Below are 25,331 nucleotides of genomic sequence, written 5' to 3'. Positions count from 1 at the left end.
AGTATGAGAAAAAAAAGAGCTTTTTGAACATTAAAGCATGCAAACATGTCACAGTAGAGGCACCAAATACAAACACATAAAGTACCAAGCTGAAAAAGAGCATATTACGGCCCCTTTAACGTGGAACAGAGCTGTCTTTAATGTTGTGGCACGGCTATGCTTATACTGCATTTACAATTTAAATGTTCTGCCTTGACATTTAATCCTCTGCCAAATACAGTTACCTACACTGAGCTAACTCAGCACTTTGTGGCTGAAACCTGGCAATAATGACTTATGAGTAGTCACTTCACAATGATCATATGGTGGTGATTAACAAGTGATTGATGGGGAAAAGCTCCAGCCTGAAATTGATGGTGTGCCCTGGAGGACAACTTCATCATTCTTTTTTATTGTTTGTTATTTGTACTACTGAGTGTGCAGTGAAAAAAAAAGCTCTGATCCAAGAAGGTTTGTACTTGTACTGAACGAAGAAAGAACAGAATACAATGTAGATGATACGATGAAGAAAAAAGGCATTCAGTGGAATCAGAAATACATTTATTCCATAGACAATGCACTGATAAACAGTTAGATTGTATGCATTGCTTTACAAAGAAAGAACAGAATACAATGTAGATGATACTTTATTCAGATGCAAGAAAAAAGGCATTCAGTGGAATCAGAAATACATTTATTCCATAGACAATGCACTGATAAACAGTTAGATTGTATGCATTGTTTTACATAGAGTTGTACGTAAATGAAGAATCTATCTTTTGTACATTACATTAACAGAAATGACCTTTTTTAAGACAAGTCATGATCGAGTCACAAGCCATGTTAACAAGTACAAGATAAAAAAGTGATTTCTGTACAGATTATAGACAGCATCAAATACATTTGATTTAAATTCGACGTAGATTTAGACGCTTAAAAAATAGGGGGGACCAATAGGGGACCCGAATGTAAACATCATGGCTACTTTACATGACAGTGTACTAAAAGGCTGATGCTGTATCAGGATGTCTCCGTGAAAAATGTTCTGCTCGTTTACTTTTTAATCTTATGCTACATATTTAATCACTCTTAATTTTTAGCCTGAAATTCATTACATAGCATTGAAAGGTTACACATGGCACCTAAACATGTTTTCGGACATATATTTATGTGAAAGACAATGTACTTTAACACTTGTAATACCGCATGTAATGCTTGATTCTCAATACTAGGCTAACTCAGCTGCAGTTTGTGTAATATTTCAATGTTTAACAGTTCGGCCACATGAGTTTGAACAGGTTTTCTTGTTGTAGCTCATGACTTGATGACTTAAATAATTACGTTTTTAAAAAATTCACTGAAAGTAGCAATATCAAATATAGACCTGTATGTACAGCGACACATCCTATGTTTTCAGCCAAAAAGACTTAAAGATTTTCACACATATTTTCTGATTAATATACATCTCTTCAGTAACATTGCAGATTCAATAGGACAAAATGTACATTTAAAAGCAACTTTCTCGTCCACCACGATCGTCACAACATTCTTTCTATGCAACTTCATGATGCCATGTTTATAAAAAAGCAACAGAACACTTACAGTATGTTACATGGGAGATAAGTGTAATACAATCAAGTCCGACTTCATTAAAAAAAATACTGGTACACAGAATATCGAGTAGAGCTACTGTAAAGGCAACAGGCAAGAAAAGCATACAGCACAACACGCAAGCACAAGCCATTTCAAATATCACGTCAAATGTACAATCCTGCTTGGCTCACTTGTTAACATCTTGAGTAGAGAGCTCACTCTGACATTAAAACCCATACCTGGTGTAATGGCTGTAGTTAATGATACACTGGTGGTACCATATGTTCGCCCTATGCTGCAACAGCATGCTCTGCGCTGTGCAAACAGGTTTAATGCATCGTCTTTGCTGGTTTAGAGGATCCACAGTTCAGGACCCAGCGTGATTAACACAGCTGTTTGTTTCATTCTGTACATTCAGAGGTTAGTTCAGTTCAGCTGGATGTCTTCTTATGGATAAGTCAAGAAAAAGGGTGTAACACTTCTTTACAGAGACTCCATATGAATGAAAATGTTGGGGGGTATGAAGGATAACACAGGGTTAGCTGCATCGAGAAGAGAGAGCACAGTTCTATGTCAACACAGTCAATCTTCCTGAAGTGGCCAAAGCCAGCATGTTACTGTGCAGATCAATCAATGGAGAATGGTGTTAATAGGGTGGAAGCCATACAGAATGGATGAAAAGAACAGCTGGTCGGGTAAATGAACTGAAAAACACCCTGACTGGTGATGTACTGTGTGGTGAGAGAGTCGTGAAGCCTTTGAGCATTTGATAATACAAGTCCAAAATCGGATTAGATCCATCATTGTCCAGTGACTCCCATAAATCCACATTTACACTCTGAAACGTACAAACAATTCAAAGAGAAAACACCTGGAGAAAAGAATGACAGATTGGAGAGAAGTCATTTGTTCTTAAGTGATTATTTTTTTCTAACCAAGACAATTAGTGGTAGGATGAGAGGTGGATTAGATTGGAGTTTATCTGGCGCATGCAGAACAAAACATCATAATTTATGTTTCTCCTGTGAGTGGCTTTGCATTAATACGTCTGTCTTTGTTAACTACACATCTTCAGTCTGTACAGTAGTGATAATGACAACTTAAATAGCGTTGATGGCAATTTAGTGCAAAAGCTTCTTCAGTTACAAGTGACACTGTAATGACTTTTTGTATCGCAAACCCATTTCTTTATCAATTTCAGAGTAAAAGCCTTGCACAGCCATGCATCTATTAAGCTGCTCGACAAAAGGGCTGTGCTATCGAGCCTGAGTCATGTCCCTTGTTGTTTGTCTGTATGGGTCATTGATGTTTGCGAGGTCATAGCCCTGTGGTGACCTGCGTGACTTCCGAGTTGAGGTCATCGTTGGTTACGCCGCCACAACAGTGAGAGTCCACCGATGACCCCTCCAAGGCTAGTCATACCTGCAGAGAGGAGTTCAAAGAAGAGAAAGAATCTTTATGTTATGTTGTATACAGGATATGCATCCTCACATGCATGTCTGTTCACAGCCAGATAGCTAAAATGCAGATGGATAACACTCCCTTGTCGGTATGGTTCATTTGAATCTGCAGTCTCAGTTTAGCATAGAGACTGAAAAATGGGAGAAATGTCTTCACTCTCTCTCTATATATAAAACTGTCCTCCAACCCCAAAAAAATCACAGTGTGGTTTTATGTGCCTGACTATTCCTTGGCCAGGAGAATTGGCTTCTGTGCAGTGCTTAATGCTGACTATAAATCTTATGCTAAGCTAAGCTAACCCCCCCCCCTGTAGCCCCATATTCCCTGTTCAGATATGAGAGTAGTATCTTCTCATTCTACTCTTGGAATTAAACGGCATATTTCTGAAAGTGCATGTACTGGTGTGTGAACACTGGGACACTGTCTACCTGTTGATTGGACCTATCACCCGTGTTTGCACTGTTGTGTTCGCGCTGTGGGAGCTTGCGGCTAGTTAATCCGGTCCGGGACGAGTTCTGCATCTCCAGCACGGAGGGACTCGGGGTGCAGAACTCACGGAAACAGCGCTTGAAGTTCTCATCCAGGTAGCCGTAAAGAACTGGGTTCAGACTACTGCAGAGGACAGAAAATAGGGTTCAGCAATAGAAAATACCGCTCAATCATCTCCTTCATGGGGTTATGAAAAGTACAAGGGCACCTTAGTCATTCTATAAAACCCTGTTTCATTAAATGTACCAAACTGAATAGTCTATACAATATTCTCAAGTCTGTAAAACACAAATTATTCTTGAGTTGAGCATCATGTATGTCCTTCACACAAGGACTTTTAGTTGTGTTATAACAGGCAATATATTTGTCTAAGGCTAATGCGGGGTGCTTACCTGTTGGTGTAACCCAAGGCAATGCAGAAATGCCAGGTAATAGTCTGTAGCGTGGAGCTGGGGATATTGATCAGAGCTGTGATGATGACAAATATATGGATAGGCGTCCAGCACACAATGAAGACGGCAACCACCACCAGGACCATGCGCGTGATCCGACGAAGGTTCCTGTCCTTCTCCTGTTTGTCGGGAAGGGTTTTGTGTTGAGGAATAGTGGCGGAGAAAAAAGGGAAGAGGAAAGCAGGAGTTATTGGCGAGGTAGTGAAGAGAATAATGAACAAGGAAGGACAGTGAAGGGGAAATGGTTAGAGAGGGTTGAGAGTGGAGGAGGTAAAGGGGAGAGAAAAGAAAAAACATGATGGAAAGAAAAGTGGTCATGAAAGTGCAGAGGTGGCTGAAGACTAGGAAGGCACAAATCATATCCACCTCAGCTTTGATTTCCCATTTGCTATTTCTGTAAATACATCTTCGCTTGAGTATGCACATGTTTCGCCTTCAGCATTTGGTACATTTTCTCAAAGTTACTGTTGCTGGGTCATTTCTTCTTCTACTGCAATGAATTAAAACCGAGCCACAACCTCAGGCTTAAGTTGTTTTTCCCTAATTGCTTTCTCTTGAAAACATTGAGTGTACCACATTATCATGCAAGCTTTGGGCAGCCTTGCTTCATTGCTCTGAAAGCTAAAAACAATTTAGTTATTGTGTAAATAGGGTAGGCAGTGTAGTTAGTAGACAAAAGCTCTACAATTCTCATTTGCATGTGATTAAAACACACCTTATTTTTTATCCAATGTAAAAGAAAAACAGATTTGTCTTAACCTGGGAGCCCGACAGCATGCGGACACTCTTCAGCCGGAGGATCATGAGGCCGTAGCAGACGGTGATGATGAGGACGGGCATGATGAAGGCAAAGATGAACACGCAGATCTTCAGCAGAGTGTCCCAATACCAGGGAGGGTGGGGGAATATCAGCTTGCAGTCAACAATGCTTGAGGCTGCTGCACAGGGCGAGGAGACACATGCACACATACATGATCACAGTGACAGAAAAATGCATTACTTCCACATAAGCAATGTTCCCAAGAAGTTAAGGGTCAACCATTTTTTCACCTGCAAATAAATGCTATTATTGATTCATTGATCAATAATTGACTCTTTAAAATGTCCATGTTGTCCATGTCGACGAACTCAAAGTGGCTTGTTTGATTTGCTCGTTTTGTAAGACCAATAATGAGGAACAACATATTAAATGAATGATATAAAACAGGAAGATGCATCACATTTAAGAGGCTGGAAACAGTTAATCCTTAATAGGAATTTGAATTCTCCCTTTTTCTGGTCAGTTTTATTGAAAGTGGAAATATATATATATTATACTTATGATACATTAACCACGAAGCAAGTGTAGAGAAGTGTGTTGCATTTCATTCCCAATCGCTCTACCTTCTTTTTCTGTCATCTCTTTGAAAAGGCATATATGGACCACTGCCATGTTTTCTTTGTTTTTTTGAGGATTGTTTTGGGCAACCATCTTAATATAGTGCATTTGAGAAGTAGGGAGACAGAGGGGAAGGTGCGCGGCAAAGGGAATCGAACCTCGACCACTGTCATGTTTGAAAGCTTTATTTTGTGGCACTAAAGTAACAGCATCTTTAAGCAGCACACAGAGTTTCAACTTCACAGAGTCCGTAAATCTCTCGTCACCCTCTTTCCCCCAAACACACTTTAACTATTCCAGTCGCAATTTTCATCTCCATTACCTCTGCAATTACACAGAAACACCGTCAGAGAAGCCTGACTATGCAGGTAGCCTCTTGTCTATGGAGACACTTCTATCAGTCTCCAGCCAGGCAAAGCAATAATTGGTTCTTTTGTGCAAATAAAAACTGAAGCGATTCTTCTGGGTTGTCTCCTTTTTATAAAGCCTGCTGCAGTAGGCCTAAATAATTGCTCTTTAAGCTGGATTGCAGAACTGAACCTAATTTGTTTTCTTCCTGTTTTGTACACGTATTTGTTTGCAAGACCTTGTGGAACTCATTGTCTACCAAGTAAAGAAGAAAATAAATGAAATTAGGGCGCAAGGTTGCTATTTCAGAGTTGTTTGCTACTTTTTGAGCTCATATATGTTTGCCAACACATTGTTGGTTAAGGTTCAAGGACATCTCTAGTAGAGCTTATTTTATCTATGTATTGTAGTTGTCACAAAGGACAGAATGTGTAATCATGTGTCACATACTGAATGATAGGAGGTATGTTATGTACAATATAAACACAATTCCTCCTGCGGTGTAGATATAATGGTTGCTTGTGTGTGCACATACTTACGAGTGAGGGCAGTGGAGGCCATGAACATAACAGGCAGCCCGATGGCCGAGGAGAGAATCCAGTTGCAGACGTTGACGATCTTGGCGTTCCGCGGTGTCCTGAAGTCTAGCGCTTTGACCGGGTGGCACACAGCGACGTATCGGTCGATGCTCATGGTGGTGAGCGTGAAGATGGAGGTGAACATGTTGTAGTAGTCGATAGACATCACCATCTTGCACAGTATGTTTCCAAACGGCCAGGTGCCCATCAGGTAGTTGACGCTTTGGAAGGGTAGCGTGCTGGTGACCAAGGCGTCGGCCAGAGCCAAGTTGAAGATGTAGATGTTGGTGGCGGTCTTCATTTTAGTGTATCTGCAAACAAACAATACATTGATTACGAAACTATGGTGCCCAGACCTGTAAAACCCCTTCTACTGCTCATACTGACTGCTTGATCCTGGCTGCTTTGTGTCTCCTTGTAGCCATTTGAGTGTCTCTGTATCATTATATGTTTCTCTGTCGTCAGAGATTCCTATTTTTTTCAAGTCTTCTGTCTTTGAAGTTATTTTGTGTGCTTCCGTACTCATTTCTCTGAGTAGTAATTTGAGTCTCTTTGTAGTCATTTTGTGTGTCGGTGTTTTATTTGTATTGCGACACTCTAGCAGTGATCATTTTAAGTCTCTTTGCAATCTTTTTGTTTCTCTTCTTAGTTGTTTTTTAAATTTCTGCACTCGTAGTATTTTTCATAATTTTTGAAAGTGACTCACAGAGTCAGCTCTCTCACTTTCAATCTCTTAGTCGTTTAAGTTCTCTTTGTACCAATATCTCCCTTATTGTCGTTATTGAGTCTTTTTGTCTCCTTTACTCATCTTGTGTGTCCTTGCAAATGTATTTTGAATCTCCTTTTGGTCTCTGTGTAGTAGCAACATACAGCAACATCAAGACATCCTTACTTTGAGCTAAGCTCTTAAGGTCACTTCACATAAAGGCTCTGGCTTCCTTAGGGCTGATAGGTCCATTCAGTGATGAATTCATGACAGAAAATCAGGAAGATGTACAAAAGAGTGAATTTAGTTTGTTCAGTCTGAGTGTAATGATTGGGAAACCATCTTTTCTGTCTCCTTGCAGCGTATTGGCATTTTCAAATGTTGCTGACGCTGAACTTTTTCAAGACTTCTTGAAAAGTAAAGTCCTTTGTTGGTTGAAAAATATCTCCTCCTTCTTAGACAAACAAAACCAGAAATTCTCTCTAAGTGCATTATCACTGCTGTAAACAGGGCTGCTGCAGCATCTATATAGAAACAACAGAGTCATTAAAGTGTGAGTTATACTATTGTAATGTTATGGCACAGAACAAGACCTCCTTTATTTGTTCAACCTTTAACAAAAATATGTCTATAAACACGAATCAATTAATCATCTTATTTGTAAGCACAAGTAGAATGTAACTTCATTAAAAAAGCACTTTTTGAATAATAGGGTTTAAAAATGCACACTTTAAAGACACACTATAAATAAAAGGAGACGGCAAGACAAGGACACAAGTAGAGTGCCAAGAAATTATTTTTAAATTATGAGTTTTTTTCTGGGCAGCAAAAGCTTCCATAATTGAACGGCTGCCTTTTGAAAACCATTTGCAGAATTTGAATACACAGCAAAAATTACACTTCAGCTTTATTTATTTATAAAGAGCCTTTTGTGCAGATTTGCAATATGAGGTGCTTGACAATACAATGTTACAGTACAATGAACAAAACCCCTCCAAGTGGGTATAAAAGAATATATTTGAGGGGATTAAGATTCAAATAAGGTACAGATTTTGATGCCCTCAGTATTTCTGGGAGGCTGTTCCCAAATGAGGACCAGAGACACTAAGTGCTGCCCCCCGCCCCCAAGTCTACAATCCCCACCCGGGGAATAATTTAACGTTAGTGTCAGAAAACCAGAGGGATTTAGGAGGACCATTTATTTGGAGCATGGCGGACAAGTACTCAATGGCCTATCTACGTCAGCGGGAGGTGCCTTTTTGGAGCTTGACAGAGTATTCCGGGATGTTTTGTGAATAATTCAGATGCCATGCATCAGCTGCCAGCTCATTTTATGGTAGAAAACTTAAGAACCAGAGGAGCAAAGCCCCACACTCCTTGAAGTCTGAAAAGATATCTCAAAGAAATAACTTCCCTCAGGGCTTTACAGAGCATACTGTGCATCATTTCTTAAAAGCTTGAGTCGAGATAAAGGGACAAAAGGTTTACAAAATATTGACTGAAAGAACAAACCGGTCGCTCCTGCACTTCAGAACCTGCAGTCACTTTTACCTTTATCTTAAGGAATGGGTGATCAAAAGGTCTTAGGGACAATCTCTTTATATAAATGATCACTAAAACGTCCTATCGATAATTGTGGTCAACAGAAAGAGAAGAGCTTGTTCAAAGAGTGCAGAGGATGCTTTGTGTTTATGTGAAACTTGAGAACGAGCGCACACCCATTAGCATGGAGGATGGAAGAAAGACGATTGAAAGGGCTCTTATGTTTATGTTTCTGGTCAGCAAAGGAATATATGTTGGTGTTTGCTGTCCACATAGCAATTACACGTGGGTGGGGCTGGATAACGTGAGAAAAGGTCTAAAAGCATCTCGCTCCTCAAAACCTGTTGATTAAACGAAAAATGGAAGATAAGATCCAATACTTTTTTTTAAAACAAACAAACAATAAATGCCATCCAAAGTCACTGATGCTTTTATTTACGGTAGAATTTATTTAATTAATTTTTTTGTTTCATTTGTGAAGCACTTCGTGTTACCTTGTGTGAATGAAAATGGCTATACAACTAAAGTTTGATTTATTTAATGGATTGAGAAAAGATAGAAAGGTTAAGCTTACAGTTCGACACCACATCTTAATGTTTTAGGAGTCTTAAGTGCAGTATGACATTTAAATGAAGCTGCTTTTCATTACTCATAACGTTAAATGTGAGACGGATTTCTAATGGCAGGTTTCCCCAGTGAGGTTAGTATGCCGGCAAGCTATCATAGAGCTCCACAGACGGCTAAAACAAATACTCTCATGCCCAACATGTGGAAAATGGTTCTTAAATTTAATTTCCAAGGCTCAACAGTGATCATTCCTCGTAAGTATTTGTTAAGACTACTTAGAAACCTATCTGCCATGATGTTATTGAGTTAATCTGTACACACAAAGTGACAATGATACACTACACCCCTGGTCTTCGCTTTATTAAACCCTAGCTGTCCCTCTATCTGCGACGTAGTTCACTCCTGTTTTGTCGCAGCCCTCGCCTCAATAATCCTAAATCCTCTTAACAACCAGAGATGACAGTGAGTTCATTAAATTCTGATTAGCTTTAACACAGACAGCTTAGTGTGTTTGTTATTTCAGGCTTTATTTGAGCGGGGACCGATGAGACACCTCGAGATACAGTAAGAGCTGTCGCCGTGCACTGAACTGTGTGCTGGTGGTAATTTCCGACATCCACTTATTGACTTTGAGGCTGTCGTTAGCAGGGCTGCTCTTGTTTCTCCTGTGTGTTGTATGTCTGTGGCTTATGCACGTCCACATCTTGTTGAAATTAACTAAATGTGGTGTTTTATTAATGAGTTCTCATCTTTAATTCATTCCTCGCCCTTGAGGTTTTATCACACTGATTGCCCCTTTATTGTCAGCCAGCTTTGATTATATAATAGCAACATATCTTGCACTCTTTATCATCTCCATTTCTGAAATCTGATGCTTTTCCAAAAATAATTAAGAATGCATTTACAGTGGAATCTATCCAAATTACTTTTTACTTTCGTGTTGGCGTATTATGTTATTACAGGTACGTTTTCCAGCATTACACATATTAAATAAAAGATATTCTCTAAGATATATTTTATTCATTTACTGTACCAACATTGGTAGAAGTTGCCTTGCTGAGTATACAACGTGGTGCATTGTGTGACCCGCAATTTTACACTGAGAATATAATAACAATAATCAGAGGATCAAATACCATGGGTAAGTGGATTAAAGAGGTCCTATTATTCTTTTTAGCATTTTCCCTTTCCTGTAGTGTGTTTATATACGTTTTATTGGATGTGAATGATCTGCAAAGGCTAAAATCCCAATTGACATCATAATGTAACTCTTCTATTTGCTAGCGCTCCAAGACATTGTAAGTGATAGGCTTAGGGGCGGGACAGCTCTAATATCTAGCTTTGTTTCCCTCCCAACATCTCTTTCCTGCAGTCTCCTCTTGCATCTCAATGAACTGTTGTCTTCCATCCTCTTTATTGGCGTTATCACGCAACTTAGCGGTTGTTTTTTTTGAGCATTCATCTTTTGGCTTTTATGGATTGTAGAGGATTGACCGTAAATTGGGGAGAGAGCGGGGAGATAGTTTGTATTCACAAAGTAAAAAAACTGCTGATCAATAATATTTTGGCGGCCATAAACAAGCAACTTCTGTGTTTGAAATGATTGATTTAGTAAACGGTTAACAGGTGAAATTACTCAACACATAGCATACACTTAAATTGATATTGATTTTTCTTTTTGTAAACCTTATTTGGTTGTTTAAGTGCTTTTAATGCATATCCCTTCCAAAGGAATACATTGCTTCACTTGAGTACTGGTGCTCCTGTATTCCTCTCCTAACATTGGGCGTGCAGATCGAAATCTAACAAAAGTTGAAACTAATGGATTTTTGCAGTTTGTTTTGGTAATAGATTAAATGTATCCTCATTATGTTGTTATACATTTAGTTTAAGTTGGCATTTCATACGAGTGACGACGTATTTTGTGTATAAAGGTAATTTCTCAGAGTTAGGTTATGTAAAAAAAGCTATTTAAATCAAATTCAAAACACTCATGAGCTGTGCTCAGATGAAATGACCGTTGGGTTATGTCAATTGGCAACATAGTTACAACATTAATATTTGCTTTACACAATACAACATATTACTCTTTCCTGCCAGCAGCAATCATTTGATACAAATCTTTCATAAAGAGACATACATATCTGCCCCAGACTGTTTCTCATTTTGAGAGAAAACTCTGACAAGAAGAAATTGAACCTGTGTTCATTCCACCCAAACATTAGATAAGAGCAATGTCTCGTTACATTTCAGTAAACAGAAAACAATTACAAATGTTTACTGCAAATACTTTGCCTATTATTGACAGGAAGAGAAAGTGACAGTGAAGCCACAGAGACCAGACAGAAGTAACTGTTCGAGTAAATCTTCAATATGCCTCTGTGAGGAAACGACACTTGAAAAAATAAATTGCTCAATCTGCCCCTAAATTACCTTGACTTGGTGTTATCCTGGACCAGTGAACCAAAGAAGCGGCAGATAAATGTGCCATATTGGACGTTAAATGATCCATAACAGTCCTTTCAGAGAAATAATGTTTAATTCAAAGCTTTCCAACAACCCATTAGCTCTGGTTCCCACCTTGGGTAGTGAGATGCCTTCTTATTCCTTCTGTCTCTCATCTTTTATTTCCCCTTAATTGAGAAAAACAGATTCAATTATGAGGCAATTCTGATGGGGGATATTGATTTGACAAACTCACAAGTATCAGTCAAAAAAGGGAGACACTTCAGCCTTACTTCACAGCCTGATGCATTTTTTAACATTCAAATTATAATTGGTTGTTTTAATGTGATCTCAACGGAGCTCAATGTGGTCTTTTTGACAAAAACGTAATTATAATAAAGTAAATTGGCCTTGGCCTTGCTACGACTGAACACCCATAACAATCTTATGTAGGCTGTTTGACAAATTACTGAAACTAAAATGACAAGAACCTCTAGCCTCGCTTCCTTATGAGCCTCATCTGTTGCTGAAACTGTAATGTAAAGACCCAGAAGCAGCTTTTAAGTTGATCATTTTTAGTGTAAATCACAATTTCTTTACTCTTTTCAGCCCTTGAAACGTGAAATTGATCTGAATGAGAATTTCAATGGCACAACATTTAGACTTTTGCATAATTTTGACCACCTTTTTAATAGTATATATATAGATGCCACATTTCAGTATCAACCAGCTTTTTTGGTTATTTGCTTTATATGGCCTGGCAATGTGACAGATACAAACTCAAATAAATTTGACCCATTGGTGGCCCTAGTGAAAACCTAAGTATGGTATTACAAAGTCATTATAATTTATCCTTGGAGATCCATTTTGTTTTTTAACCAAATTTGGTTACGATACATACATCAGTTGTGAAGAGAAATGTCTTGCAAAACCCCAAATGATATCTTCATGTTGGCACCAGAGACAGACACCAACAATATTGGGATTTATTGTCCGGTAACTATAGATGTGTGTACAAAACAGCTGGTGAGATATTTCAGTGCTGTTAACATGGAAAAAAGTGGACCCCAACGATGTGTCCGCATATTTTATACACTTGACTGTAGATGCTTTGGCAAATTCCTCGCATTTTAAATTGTGATATAACATAAGATAACACATCAGTAACAGACCCATTTGATATCATTCACATGAATGTTTAGACACTGCATCTCTCCGTCGGCGCTGTGTGTGTTGTTGGGATGAACCAGGCTGACCCCAGCTGTTCAATCACAAATAACTGCCCAATTATCTGTCACTGCCAATAATGTCCGAGCCTTGAGTTCAGTTACTGACCAGAACACAGGACAGTACTGGAGAAAATACACCCTGCTCACCCAGCATGTCCACAGTTCATGAATATGGTATACGCTGCATGGAGCCATTGACATGTTCCTGCTGTGCCAATTTACAAGTTCATAACTGTCAGTTTTCACATGGGAGGACCGTGCTTTACCATGGCAACAAACGCGACAAAGCAGAACTGTGTCGTGATTAAATAACAGTAATAGCACATTACAAATCATGAGGCAGACACAAAACAGAACATGTATGTCTTTGTGGCAAATCAAAATACACGTGGCATGAATGTGTTGCAGGTTTTCTCGAAAATGTGTCTTCATATCTTCCTTTACTGACACTATCTGATGCTGTCTAACAGGTTCAACATCCGGCAGTGAGTATTACGTCTACTCTTCAATTATTCAGATGCCCTAAACAAGAATATTCAATCTTTAAGCTAATTAAGTTTTGATTTGCTTCAGTTAACGGCACAGTATTTAGACGAAGGGAGACGTGATGATTATTTTGTGTGAAGGGAGATGGAACAAATGAGTTTGTTTGAAAAAAACAGGTTGAGGATTTATTATAGTTTACAGCTCATGACCTGCTCAATGTTAGCTGGTTTAAAATAAATATTTTCTCTGGGTTTTGTTGGAAGGCGTGGTGTTTAATGTTTCAAATTGATAACTATGGAATGCTAACAGATACAAAGAGATGAATAGTGGCTTGACATTCAAAGCCTGCCTATAAACACCAGTTTGGACTTTGTGTGTCTACATTTGGAACAAGGCTTTAGTGAATCAACAGTCTTGTCAACATATTTCAACAACTGTCAAGATGAAACCCACACACTTGTGGTCAACAGTAGGGGACAGAAGCTGATTCATTTGCATGGCTTTTGTTACACAGCAAGATAAACATGATTCATCATTAGTCTGCGATGCTGGCTGGTGTATGTGCAGCCCCATATGATTCATGGGCTGCTGCTGGGTGCAGATAAACCATTAAGGCCGAGGTTGCAGCAACAGAGACTTCTTATGTGAGCAGACATCTGCAAGCCCCTGGCTCCGACCAATAACATAGTCCATGCACACAGCGGGGCGCGTGATGGATTGGCGAGCACCAGCTGTTTGCATGTCTGGCTGCTGGGCTTGGGTAAATTTGATTTGTGTTTACCGCATGCATGTAGTATTAATGTTGGCGTGCGATATGGATACGGTTCTCAAACACCGTATCAATCACGAAGACTGTATTTGTTTTGGACTGATTGAGTTGATGACATACCTGTCAAATCAATCCACTCAATCACATTGATGATGATGTAAAATCCAATATTGCCATGAACATACGTATCTTGTTTATTGATTTCTCAAATTACCCAATGATCTCACTGACCCAGAAATATTACAAGGGATAAAGGGATAGTCACCGTGATGTAAACCATATGGCAATATCTCTATATGGAGATATTTCAAAGGATTACGCTGACCTGCTGGTGGTACTATTTGAAAACTGTGGTAGGATAACCAAACTATCATGAAAATGTACATCATTTCAAAGCGTTTTATCCAATATTTGTTGAGATTTTTCCGTCTGGAACCATGCGCTGTAATGGCTAAAATGCCCCATAAATAAATAATATACAGAAAGTTCGAGTATTTTATGTTCTCTGCTAGCAACAGACATGAATATCTGACAAAAACATACTTTTAGCCAAACTTGCATAAAAAATGAGCGTATGGACACTGGAGATGTTTGCTGCAGGAATCGTTTCTATGGACTTTTATTTCTCGCCTCAATGACCACAGATGTTGTCCTCTAAATCAGAAGGCTATACACTTTTCAGAACCACTTTAAAGCATAAAGGGGGTTTAAAACCGGTTCCATTAGTTTGTAATGAAGTTTCCTTTTAAATGTTCCTCTCAAGAGAATCATTAGCATTTCATTTAATGTCATTATAAAAAAAGGAGAGAAGACTTACAGGATACATAATTTAAACTAAAGTAACTTGTGTTTTATTTAACACTGTGTATAAAATCGTTAATATAATATGCAATACTCTTGACAGTAAAACACTTATTACAGAATAATGTGTCTTTCATAATGTGAAGATGTCAAAACAACTTTCTAGAGTGTTAAGGTCAAAAAAGGTTATTCATTTCTTTCATGCATTTGGCTGCATTCACATTAAATCAGGCGTCGCAGAGATGTACAAAGCATTAGGCTGCGGTGAGTGACAATAAAATGACCCGTTAACACCAAGTGGCTGCACTTGGTTTAATGTCTTTGTACTCACATATAAAGGGTTGTACAACCTTGGAGCAATCACTGCAGCTTCACGCTGGATTGGCTGTGCTTACCACCGCTGGCTAAATGCACATACGCATCTTTATATAACTAGCAGGATTGGCGCTTTTTGCTGAAGTGCCTAACATGGTGTGAATGTTCCCTTATAGGTGTATAGCCAGAGAGTGATAAAGCTGTGCTAAAAATGACAGATATTTATATCAAGTACTGTTTGTTCCAGCCTTGGGCAACAACCATTAAAACCAAGTATTACCAGCCATTAGAGAAATATATGAAGTACTTCTATCTTTTGTCTACATGAAAGTGGATAGTTATTGCTTTAATAGTGTTGATATGTTTGCAAACTGTATTTCCCTCATGGTAAAAGCTCAATTGAAGTAAGCCCACATTATTGTGTTTGCCAAACTCTCTTGGAAATCATCTCAGTAAATGGAAGTCATCAGACATCCGCCGCTGGGGATTCGCTGCAGGGGTAACAGATCCCAAATCTGCCTTAAATGTTGGTAAATGGCCCTACACACACATAGTGAGTGTCAGTGGTAGAGTAAATGAGATATCCACTCTTTTTCCTGATGTTTAGCCTTTAGAAATTGATTATTCTTATTAACAGAACAGTGACGTAGCATCAGTGGCTCCTTGAATACAAAGAAAACAGTATTTGGTTAAATAGGATTGGGATATCAGAGGCAACATGTTGAGTTACTGGTAATGGCTTCTCATCACATTCTGAAATCGAGTTTTAGAGAAAATGATTTGACATAAAGAGATTCATGCCTTTTTCAGTCTTCATAGAGCCTTTTCCACATCTGAACCACTTCATTAAACACTGTCAAATTGTCTTCATTACAAAAACCGTGTTTTCATAGAGACTCTCAATGGTTGATAAAATCAATATTACTCGTAGGTTTTGAAAAGAGGTTTTTGTGTGTCGTAGAGAACATTACACCATTAAATGATCGATAACTTTTTAACTTCTAGTTCTACTGATACAGGAATATAAAAGACGAACACAAAGTCAAGTTACCAAGCACATCTGCTTCATTCATTCATATTTAATGATTTTTTTATTTAGAACAAAAATACAAAAGAGGGGTTGCAATAGGTCTGTCTTGTTCCTGAGTTTAGATTGACAAATCTCCACTGCTCTTATTTACTTTAATATGAATCATTTCCATGTGAAATAACTCTATTTTGAAGGTGTTTCCATAAATATGTATGGCAAGGCAAGGCAAACGTAATTCGTATTGAAGACGAAGGGAGGAGGGCAAAAAAAAAAACCAAAAAACCAAACAGATCGATATTGTTTTCAGCTAAGCCAAATGTTTTTTTTTTCCTGTTGTTGGTATTGTGGAATTTATGACAGTGTTTTCAGATCCCCTTGGCACTGGCTCCTGATTTAGTATTGAATGAGCTTGGTGCATTTCCCCCTCTCTGCCAATAAGGGTGTTTGGATTCCCCGTACAGGGCCCTTTGACCCTTCCTTGACCTAATCTGATTGGTTAAAGAGGCATTTGTTTAGTATTGAAGTAGATTATTAATAAGGAGGCATGTTTTAATGTGAAGGCACTTGTAAGATGTGTGTCTTTGAGGGGATGGGATCTGGTTTTCTGGCTTTTTCCTTATCAGCTGAGATCTTATTTCTTCCATTACAATTGGTTTTGTTAAAGTGTACAGCCTGAGTGTGTTACTATTTTGCTTTGCTTTGTTTCTAATGAGTTTGCAAATCCACTAAATTACAGTGACGTGACTGATCCAATGATAATGGGTGCTTCTCGACTCATGATTTAAGTCAAAAGGCAACCATGTGACAATGTTCAGGTCTGTTTCAAGCCAAGTCGTTGAGAAGAGTTCATCTCGGGATTGAGTTTGGTTATTTAAGATGTAATTCATTTTTTAAATATTCTGCTTCTCTCTTGGAGTTAGTAATGCAATGTGTTGCAAGTAGACAGGAGAAGCCCAGAGGGACAGAGGCAGAGCCAATGCCTTGCTATAGCGTGTCAGAAATGAATGGATGAAATTAAGCATTTATACACCCTCTAACAACAATGGCCTCATTAAGAGGTGCTCAAAATTAGGTTGAAAAAACTTCAACTGCCACATGGCATAATCTAAGTCCCAATCACACAATCAACCACTTTTAATTAACACTCTGGCATTGCGTTCTGCTCATGGGACTGATTACCCACTTCTACGCTTCTTCACTTCTGTAATTGTTTCCTATCACCGGACGTATGATTTGAAAATTCCAGACTAGTTTAAGCTCACTAATGCTGTTAATGGAAACTCAGGAAGACGTTGTCGTCTTGTTGCTTAGGAACACTATTGGTAATGTGCTGAAGATCTTCCCCAAAGGGTCGCTCTCTCTTAGTTCAAGTGCAACTGTTGTTTACCTATGTCTAAGTCAAAAAGGTTTGGCAGCTCCCAAATGACTTTTTACCTTTCGGAGGTCATCCGTTGATCCCTTTGGGTGGTTTAGTTTGCGTATCCATGGCACTTTGCAATTTGAGAGATTCTTGTAGAAATCCACGTTAAAGAAAAGATTAAAGGATGTACGGAAAGATTCAGGCGGTAAAAAGTAGGGGGATGAAACAACATTGTCAAATCAGATTTTTGCAACAGATCTGCCATACCCTGTGGGAGTTTGAAATGCCAGCCGTGATGAAGATGGACATGTTTGAATGCACCTGTCATATAGTATAAAGAATCAGAAGTAGGGTAAGAGAATGACTCACTTTAATTGACAGAAGGACAAAAGAGCCGGGAGCACTCATCTGTCTTTTGTTTCCTCTTCTTTAGTTCATCATTGTTCCACAATTCTGTCGCTGACTGTTTCAGTGCAGAACAGGGACTTTTGGTACATTTCTACAATTAGTAATTATTTTTGAAAATGTTCCTCTGCTCTCTTCAGTCTTTTAAAGTCCTTCTATGTTTTGTTTGTTCCCTGTAGCAGAACACCTCCGATAACGATACTGACGGCGGTGTCATTGTCCGGCGATGCTCAGTGGTGTTCAGAAGCTCATACTCAAACACACACAGACACACTGGAAGGACCGTCTTATTACTTCCCTGCACTACTACTCATTATTGTCTCCCTAACAAGATATTAGACTCTGCACCACCCCGCTGTTTTTTTGAAAAATAAATGTTTAAAGAGCAGCATGAGCGTCTCTGAGTCTAACAACGTGCTGTCAAATGCTGATAATAACAATTATTTAACATCAGGCAGCTTTTTCATTAACGCAGGCGTCATTATGTCTTCAGTAGCAACAGATTTATGTATTGCAGCCCGGGGCAGAGGTTAAGCCCTGAATTAATTTTTCCTGACTCATTTTGCCTGGTCATTTCGTCCATATTCTATAGCAAACAATGTAATTGCAGAATAAATCCACAGACGAGCGGCAATTATTGAGCTCTCCACTTATCATTAGGTACCAGCAATCAATGCCACAGTACACACTGGCTGCATGTTCAGCGCTGTATGGCTGTTAGAAAACTGAGATCAGAGCACTCGGCATCCAATGTTTACAGTGGGTGAAGTGTTAGGAGCAGGATGTGCCAAGGACTGTGCACTGCGCACTAACACGAAGGAATGCAACAGTAGACAGATGCGGGTTGGAGGTTCTGGAGGATCAGTGGGTTTACCATCACAGCTCTTGAAAGAAAAGTAAGCTATATGCACAGACAAATGAGCAGACTCATTATCGTGCATGGCGCAGGAAAGATATTTACTTTTTTCAAGCAGCCAGGATCTGTTCCCAAGCAGGTATCATCAAAGAATGGCTTTAAAAGGAAGTCCCAGTGATCCCAAGGGTTGATTTGTATGCATAATACACACTGTGCAAACCCATTAACTCATTTGTGTTAATAAGGGGAATCTATGCTCTTTAATCCCACCCGCCTGCTGTTACTGTAGTTTATAATAAGAGAATGTAAAGTATACTTATTGGAATGCAAAAGCAGAACCTGCCATGAAGCAGATCTTTTGTTTTGCTCAAAGTGTGACTGTTGTTGTTCGCTCTGCTTCACCATGCTGTCGTTGTTTCATCGTTCAAAGGACTGACCTTTCGTCCGCTGATATCCTTCCTCCCGTACATGTTGGCTCCTGCCTAAAGCTTTTCAATGTACACAATTGAGGACAAAATCTTCATCTGAAAATCAGATTTAAAGAAATCAAGTGATTATCTTGCAAAGTTATAGTCTTTATTGCGTGCATTTCTCCCTTTGTGATTCCCTCTCTTCCTGAAAGGAAATTGGTACTGCAAAATAACTCTCACTAGACCGTTAACAGCTTTCATTAAGAAGTTCTTTATGCACAATACCATTTTGTCTCCCTTTCACTTAAATTGATGTGGTTTTAGGAAGTGTTTGAATGGACTGTAGAAACAATGCCAGCAGCTAATACCCTTTCACTGTATTGGCAAACGCATTTCCTTTAAATTCACACAGACCTTTTGTTTGCTTAAAATTGATACAAGCACTAGAGAATGTTTTAGGAAAGGTTTCTGGATCTTATCTGAGCATTAACCTCGCTGTCGACAGTGCATTTGAAGACTGCAGGTTAGTTGTTTAAAACTCAGTCTGAGACTATTTGTCATTGCAGGCAGCAGGAGCCATGAAAAACCCATTAAAGGGAAACATTAGCAGACATATATGACATTTGTTTTGTGAAGCAGATTGTGTTGAGGCTCATCATAACACCATCTGTCATGTGACTGGGTTAAAATTATACCGGGAAGAGCAGGGACGCAGATGTGTAGAGGTTACTCTAACATCAGAGCAGGATCTTGGATTTGTTCTCTCTGAAGTTGCAACAGAATCATACATTTGTTGTTCTCCTACATACCATACAAACAGCCGTTTACTGATATACTCAAAAGCCTCTTAAACATAGAAAGTTTCATAATGCTTCTGAGTAACCAGGAAAAGATGCTCATCTATTGCAGGAATTGGGGAGGAGGGGGAGTCATTTTGCACTCATCATGCTCAAAATGCCTCCCATTGTTTCCATGGTAACAGGAAGCACTCTGCACTGGCAGCATATTCCATGTGGAGCCGAGCAGTTTGCTGTTCAAACGCAATTGATTTTTCCGATTGAGCGTGCAGATCTCTGGTAGTGTGTGTTTGCTCACAAGAAGTTTGCGGATATAAGTGTAGCGCGAACAGACGAGGGACAGGGAGATAATGCGTGAGGGAGAAATGTTTTATGGCTTTCAAGGTTATCAGCACTCAGACAGTGAGTGGGAAAACATCTCATCCAATGCGGTCTCGATTTAATCAAGCAAAAACGCAACCAAGACCATGACTGTAAAGTGGGGATGAAAGTTCTCCTTTAAAGAAGACTAGATTTCCATTTAACACTAAATATCCATTGTGTGTCATTAGCTAAATGGGTTTGATCTGCCAACAGAGAGAGAAAAGACCAAAATACAGACAGAGAAAAGATAAAAGACTTTGGGGTTGATGGATGTTAATGGCCCTGATGGATTGTGGTTCTCAGAAAATGAGACACATCGTTTACCTTTCTCCTAATTCCATTAAATCCTCATTCAGGCAAATCAACACAACTTTTCATGGTCACAAACACGCTCAGAACCATGGATGCCTACACACACACACACACCATGCTGGTTGAGTCAGTATCATTTCATTACCCTCGAGAGGATGCAGAGCTTGTCCTAAATCTGTTCCCACAAAACAGTCAAGGATGAGAGAGCTAAAGCTCAAGTAATAGCCTTCACATCTAACAGCATCTTTGTAGATAAAGTACTTTGGAATACATAATGCAAACTTGTATATGAACTCATACATCATATAGACTCTTCTTCCCCTTGCCTGACAGCTGTAGTCCTTAAAATGATGCCGGTGTATGAACTAGAGATACCTGAGACTCAAAAAGTGAAGCCAATGGGGAAATGCCTTAAACCTGCTTTATTTGAATGGCCAACAAAGAGTGAAAAACATTGTTTAAAGAGAACGAAAAAAATGCCAAATTTTGTCTTTAATGCAGTTTCAAGTCTTCTTCAGTAAAGTTCATTAAGTAATTCATAGTCCCATTTAGTGTAATATCGATGGTAAAGCAGCATATGCTTTACGGCGTGGCTACCTCGATTGACAGGTTGATATCGAGCGATGTTATCAGGTCGGGGTGTTGTCTTTGTTTTTGTTCTAAAACTTACTAGCTCACTATACTTCACAGTGTGTTTTAGTTCACAAAAATGTATTGTGCGGTTGTACTTAGCTCCACCCTTTTGTGCTCCAAATAAGATGAAAATCAATCACACCCACAAAGTGACTTTTACATTAATTTAGGAACTTCTACTTTATGTGAGGTCTTTCTGCTGACTCACATGGTAATAGAAATACCTGCACTCCTGTAGCAGTCGGTAAAAAGCTTAGAAAAATGTAGCTATAGCGTCAATGCTAAATGAATACCAACGGTTACACACTGTGACACTGTAGTCCACCGGGCTTGCAATACACAAGCTGACAACTAAACTAAGTGAAGAGGTGGAGACGAAGTAGTGAAGCACCTGCATGCTCAACTAGGCTGCTAACTGTCCCAATCGGGACTCAGTTCCTGTTTGGCACACACGTTACAGCCGGCGATAAACAATGGATTTAACCTGATTGTACTATTGATTGTTGTTTCTGCTGGGCGGCGGCTTCTTGGTTGCTTCAATTACTGCAGCCCTGCCTGCAGGACACTTATCGGTTGTCGATTTTAACGAAGGGCAACTATCGATCAGACAAAATAAATCTAAATTTGCACCTAGCATTGTTATGCCTTTGTTTTGCTCAAGTGTTTGTTGGGCTTTGAAGTTTATATTGTATATAGATATTCGTGTTGGTGGCCTTGGAGAGGCTTTATTCTGCAGTATTTTATTTACATAGATGAATAATGCTGGTTGCACCCGTGTGTCATTTCTGTTTAATTAGAATTTTATTTGATGTTCACTTCTGGTTCATTGGAGTTATGCCACACTTAGGGAGGTGCTTGCATATTTATAATTGATAACAAGTTTTATTGGCAGGCTTCAATGTCTGTGTACTGAGAAATAATGCTTACTGGTATTTTACTTTAACACGTCAATGCACTTTCCTAGGAGGGTTATTCAATGCAATACTTGTCTCACCTCCTTTCATACACTTCAACAGACTTTCTTTTTCCTTTTATCTGAGAACCATTTTATACAAGTAGTTTGAATTGTTCTCGAGTAAATTATTCTGTTTCCATCTGTGGCCCAAGCGGCAGCTCTGGCGTAAGTAATTTTGGGTAGAAAACATCCGGCATAAATGCAGTAACATCCTGCGTAGATGTGTGTCAGAATTGTTTTGCAAAACAGAACTACTCGGGGACTGAGAGGATGATGTGTGCACTCTGGCAAATGAGCATTCATTTTATGCTGCACAGTGGAGAAATAAGGAGAAATATTGGTGAAACAAGGTAATTATAATATATTATAGCAATAACAAAGAAGTGAATTAAAATAAATAAGTGTTCTGCTCTTTTAACACTATAATTTGTCTTATTATGGTGTTCAATTTCAAAGCCATTTAAAAGCCCTTTTCTGACCAGTTTAGCACAGCAAATCTTCCACTTGGCCACTCGACTGATTCTATCAGACCTACAAAGTGGGTAATCACAACTGGAAAACCGAGGTGGACCACTCTCAGCTTTTTCTCCATTCTCCAGCTTTCCCATTGCTCACCATCCTTCTTTCCCCCCTCAGGATTCCTCTCACGGCCAGATTTTTTTCAAGTTCATCTCTCATGTGAGCATTATAATTATCCTCCTTTATCTATTTAGTGATTTCCCTTACCTCAAAAAGGGGTCTGGTGAAATGATGTGGAATCAGCTGGGGAGCATTTAACCAACATAAATGTCTGACTTTTATGTGTAATTAAAGTCACTACCTTTGAAATCCACCCGGGGGGCTGGTGTTAATAGCACAATATGTGATTTGAATCTAACAATGTCTTGAATTAACCCAAAGGTCATTTGTTTTGGAGATATAGAGTTAGTCCTTCATTTATTAATCAATGTTTAAACTAATAGACCATCTAATACTGAGTTATTTCTCCCTGCAAGTGTCCTATGCCGGCTGGTTTCTCTAAGTAATGAAAAGAAGTTAATGTAGTGTGCGAAATGACTGCGAGATCAGAAGAGATGAAAGAGCAAGTGGCCAGTGTGCACATTTCACCATGTATTATTATTATGTCTGACTAATTGTGACAAGTTACGGAAGATATTTTTTAAATGATGTAAGCCAAGTGACCACTTTCACCGTGAAAGTGGCCTTGATTTAGGAGGGGGAAAGCAGTTGCATACACATCATATAAATCTCTGAAGTTGTCATGTTAAAAACCAATAATACTAACCCTAGTACAGTACTCTTTTGTAGTCATTTTGAAGTTGTGTTTAAAACTTTCATCACACAGGTTGTATGGCAACAACTTGTTTTAAGACCATCAAACCTGTTTAAGGCCTCTCATCTAATTGACATACACAGCAATGTACAAGGAAACAGGGATCACTGCCTCAGTGCATGAAGCCAACAGCATCTGACAGGATATATGGTGTAAGCATAATGTTTTTGTCAAGTACCAATTTGGATTTTCGATGAAGGAGACAGAGAGAGACAGCCTTGTTTGTATGTCATTCCTCTGTCTGTTTTTATGAATATATTGGCTGTTTTCTGTAAAGCCATTTCCTCTCCTTCTCCACACTATACTCGCTTTCTTGCGCGCTAGGGCAACTTGCTGCAGGTTGGAGATATTTTACACACACACTGCAGCTGAGCGTGTCAACACCACCGCATTCACATGTTCTCACATAAACACACTCACACACGTGCACACCTTTCTTTACAATATGATAAACACAGCAACAGGTCTCTGTCGTGTCCTTTCTCACTTATGTAAGAGAAAAACAACTGTTTAAAAGGCCAACTTACTGTAACACGGCTAAAAACACACATTTTTGTAAGAACTTTGCTGTCTTACCTGACGATGATATACATGACCAGCACGTTTCCAACAAGCCCCACAACGCACACTATGGAGTATAGCGCGGTGATAACGATGGCTATGATGACCGGGTTTGTGTCGTCCTCCAGGCTGCCGGTCAGTCGGCGCTCCACGTCGCATCTCGCCTCCGCGAAGCCACTGGTGGTGTTGCTGTTGTCGCTGCTGAAGTTCCCACATAAGCTGCTGTTGTTGTAAAGCATGGAGACCGGGCTCTGGAGGAGCGTTTCCGAGTCGTTGCTTGCGCTCTCCATGGTCCTCGTTTGGTGTGTGGTGCAGCACGGGTCTCTCGCCTGCCCTCGGGTGCCTGTCAGCGGACTGTGTGCCGTTGAAGCCCAGCTGGGTGCTTCTCAGTTGTTTTGCCTTTGGGGAGCGAGCGCTGCGTTTGAGCCGCGGGACGCACCGCCGGTAAAGCTGACCGTGTTGAAGAATGTGGCCGCGTGCGACGAGGCGGGTGACACCAGCATGCGCAAGTTTACTAACGACCCTCGCGCAGCACACTGAGCCTGCACCGTACAGAATCGACGACGTGAAAATGAGTTTGTTTGCTCCCTTCCTTTAATTCTGCCTAGGATCCTTCCACACTTCTTTCCTCCCCTTCCTGGCTTTTATCATTCCTCCCTTCCATCCATATTTTTCCCTTCCTTGTTTTTCACCTACAGTATCATTTCTTCTTCTCTTCTTTCCTCAAGGCCTTTCACCCCCGTTTTTACTAATCTTTGTTCGTCCCTTAATTATTTCCCTCCTTTTTATCCCCATCTAATTTTTCTGCTTACTTTTTCTTCACTTGCTTGCTTCATTCCTTTCTTCCTTCTTTCCTTCCTCCTCCGCTTCCTATAATTTGTTAACTATAGTACCTTCCTTCTTCTCTTGCTTGTTTCCTATCCCACATTCACTTATTTTTGTTCCTTGCTTCAATCTTTAATTCCTTTCTTGTTTCTTTCTCTTCTTTCTCCCTTCTTTTCGACACTTCCATTTTATCCTTGTTACCTTCATTTACATATTGTTTTGATTATTCCTTAATCAAGCCTTCCTTCATTAATTCTTTCAGGTCTTGATTCTGATTTTGTTTTAATTGTTTTTGTGTGTTATTTTTAAAAGGTGCTTAACATCAGCCTTTTACATTAAGGGACAATGTAATG

At 39.4% G+C, this 25,331-nt stretch overlaps 1 protein-coding gene and 1 long non-coding RNA gene across 3 annotated transcripts in view; one reads left to right on the top strand and one right to left on the bottom strand.

Moving 5' to 3' along the window:
- LOC134858936 (uncharacterized) overlaps positions 1-25,331 on the top strand; it is a 38,780-nt gene that overhangs the window by 6,401 nt on the left and 7,048 nt on the right. For both annotated transcript variants that reach the window (XR_010165021.1, XR_010165020.1), the window contains one exon: positions 4,714-4,921. This is a non-coding gene — a long non-coding RNA (uncharacterized LOC134858936). The remainder of the gene's footprint in view (positions 1-4,713; positions 4,922-25,331) is intronic.
- oprm1 (opioid receptor, mu 1) lies at positions 648-24,723 on the bottom strand. The gene is made up of 6 exons (XM_063875168.1): positions 24,169-24,723; positions 6,240-6,589; positions 4,734-4,912; positions 3,915-4,093; positions 3,462-3,645; positions 648-2,994 (listed from the first exon to the last, which is right to left on the bottom strand). Exons 1-6 carry the CDS (start codon positions 24,441-24,443, stop codon positions 2,989-2,991), a joined length of 1,173 nt encoding a protein of 390 aa, XP_063731238.1. The 5' UTR covers positions 24,444-24,723; the 3' UTR covers positions 648-2,988.

The sequence above is a fragment of the Eleginops maclovinus genome, chromosome 22 (assembly GCF_036324505.1).
Source record: "Eleginops maclovinus isolate JMC-PN-2008 ecotype Puerto Natales chromosome 22, JC_Emac_rtc_rv5, whole genome shotgun sequence".
Classification (NCBI taxonomy): domain Eukaryota; kingdom Metazoa; phylum Chordata; class Actinopteri; order Perciformes; family Eleginopidae; genus Eleginops; species Eleginops maclovinus.
The sequence above is the reverse complement of the archived record's forward strand: the minus strand, read 5'-3'. Positions and strand labels throughout refer to the sequence as shown.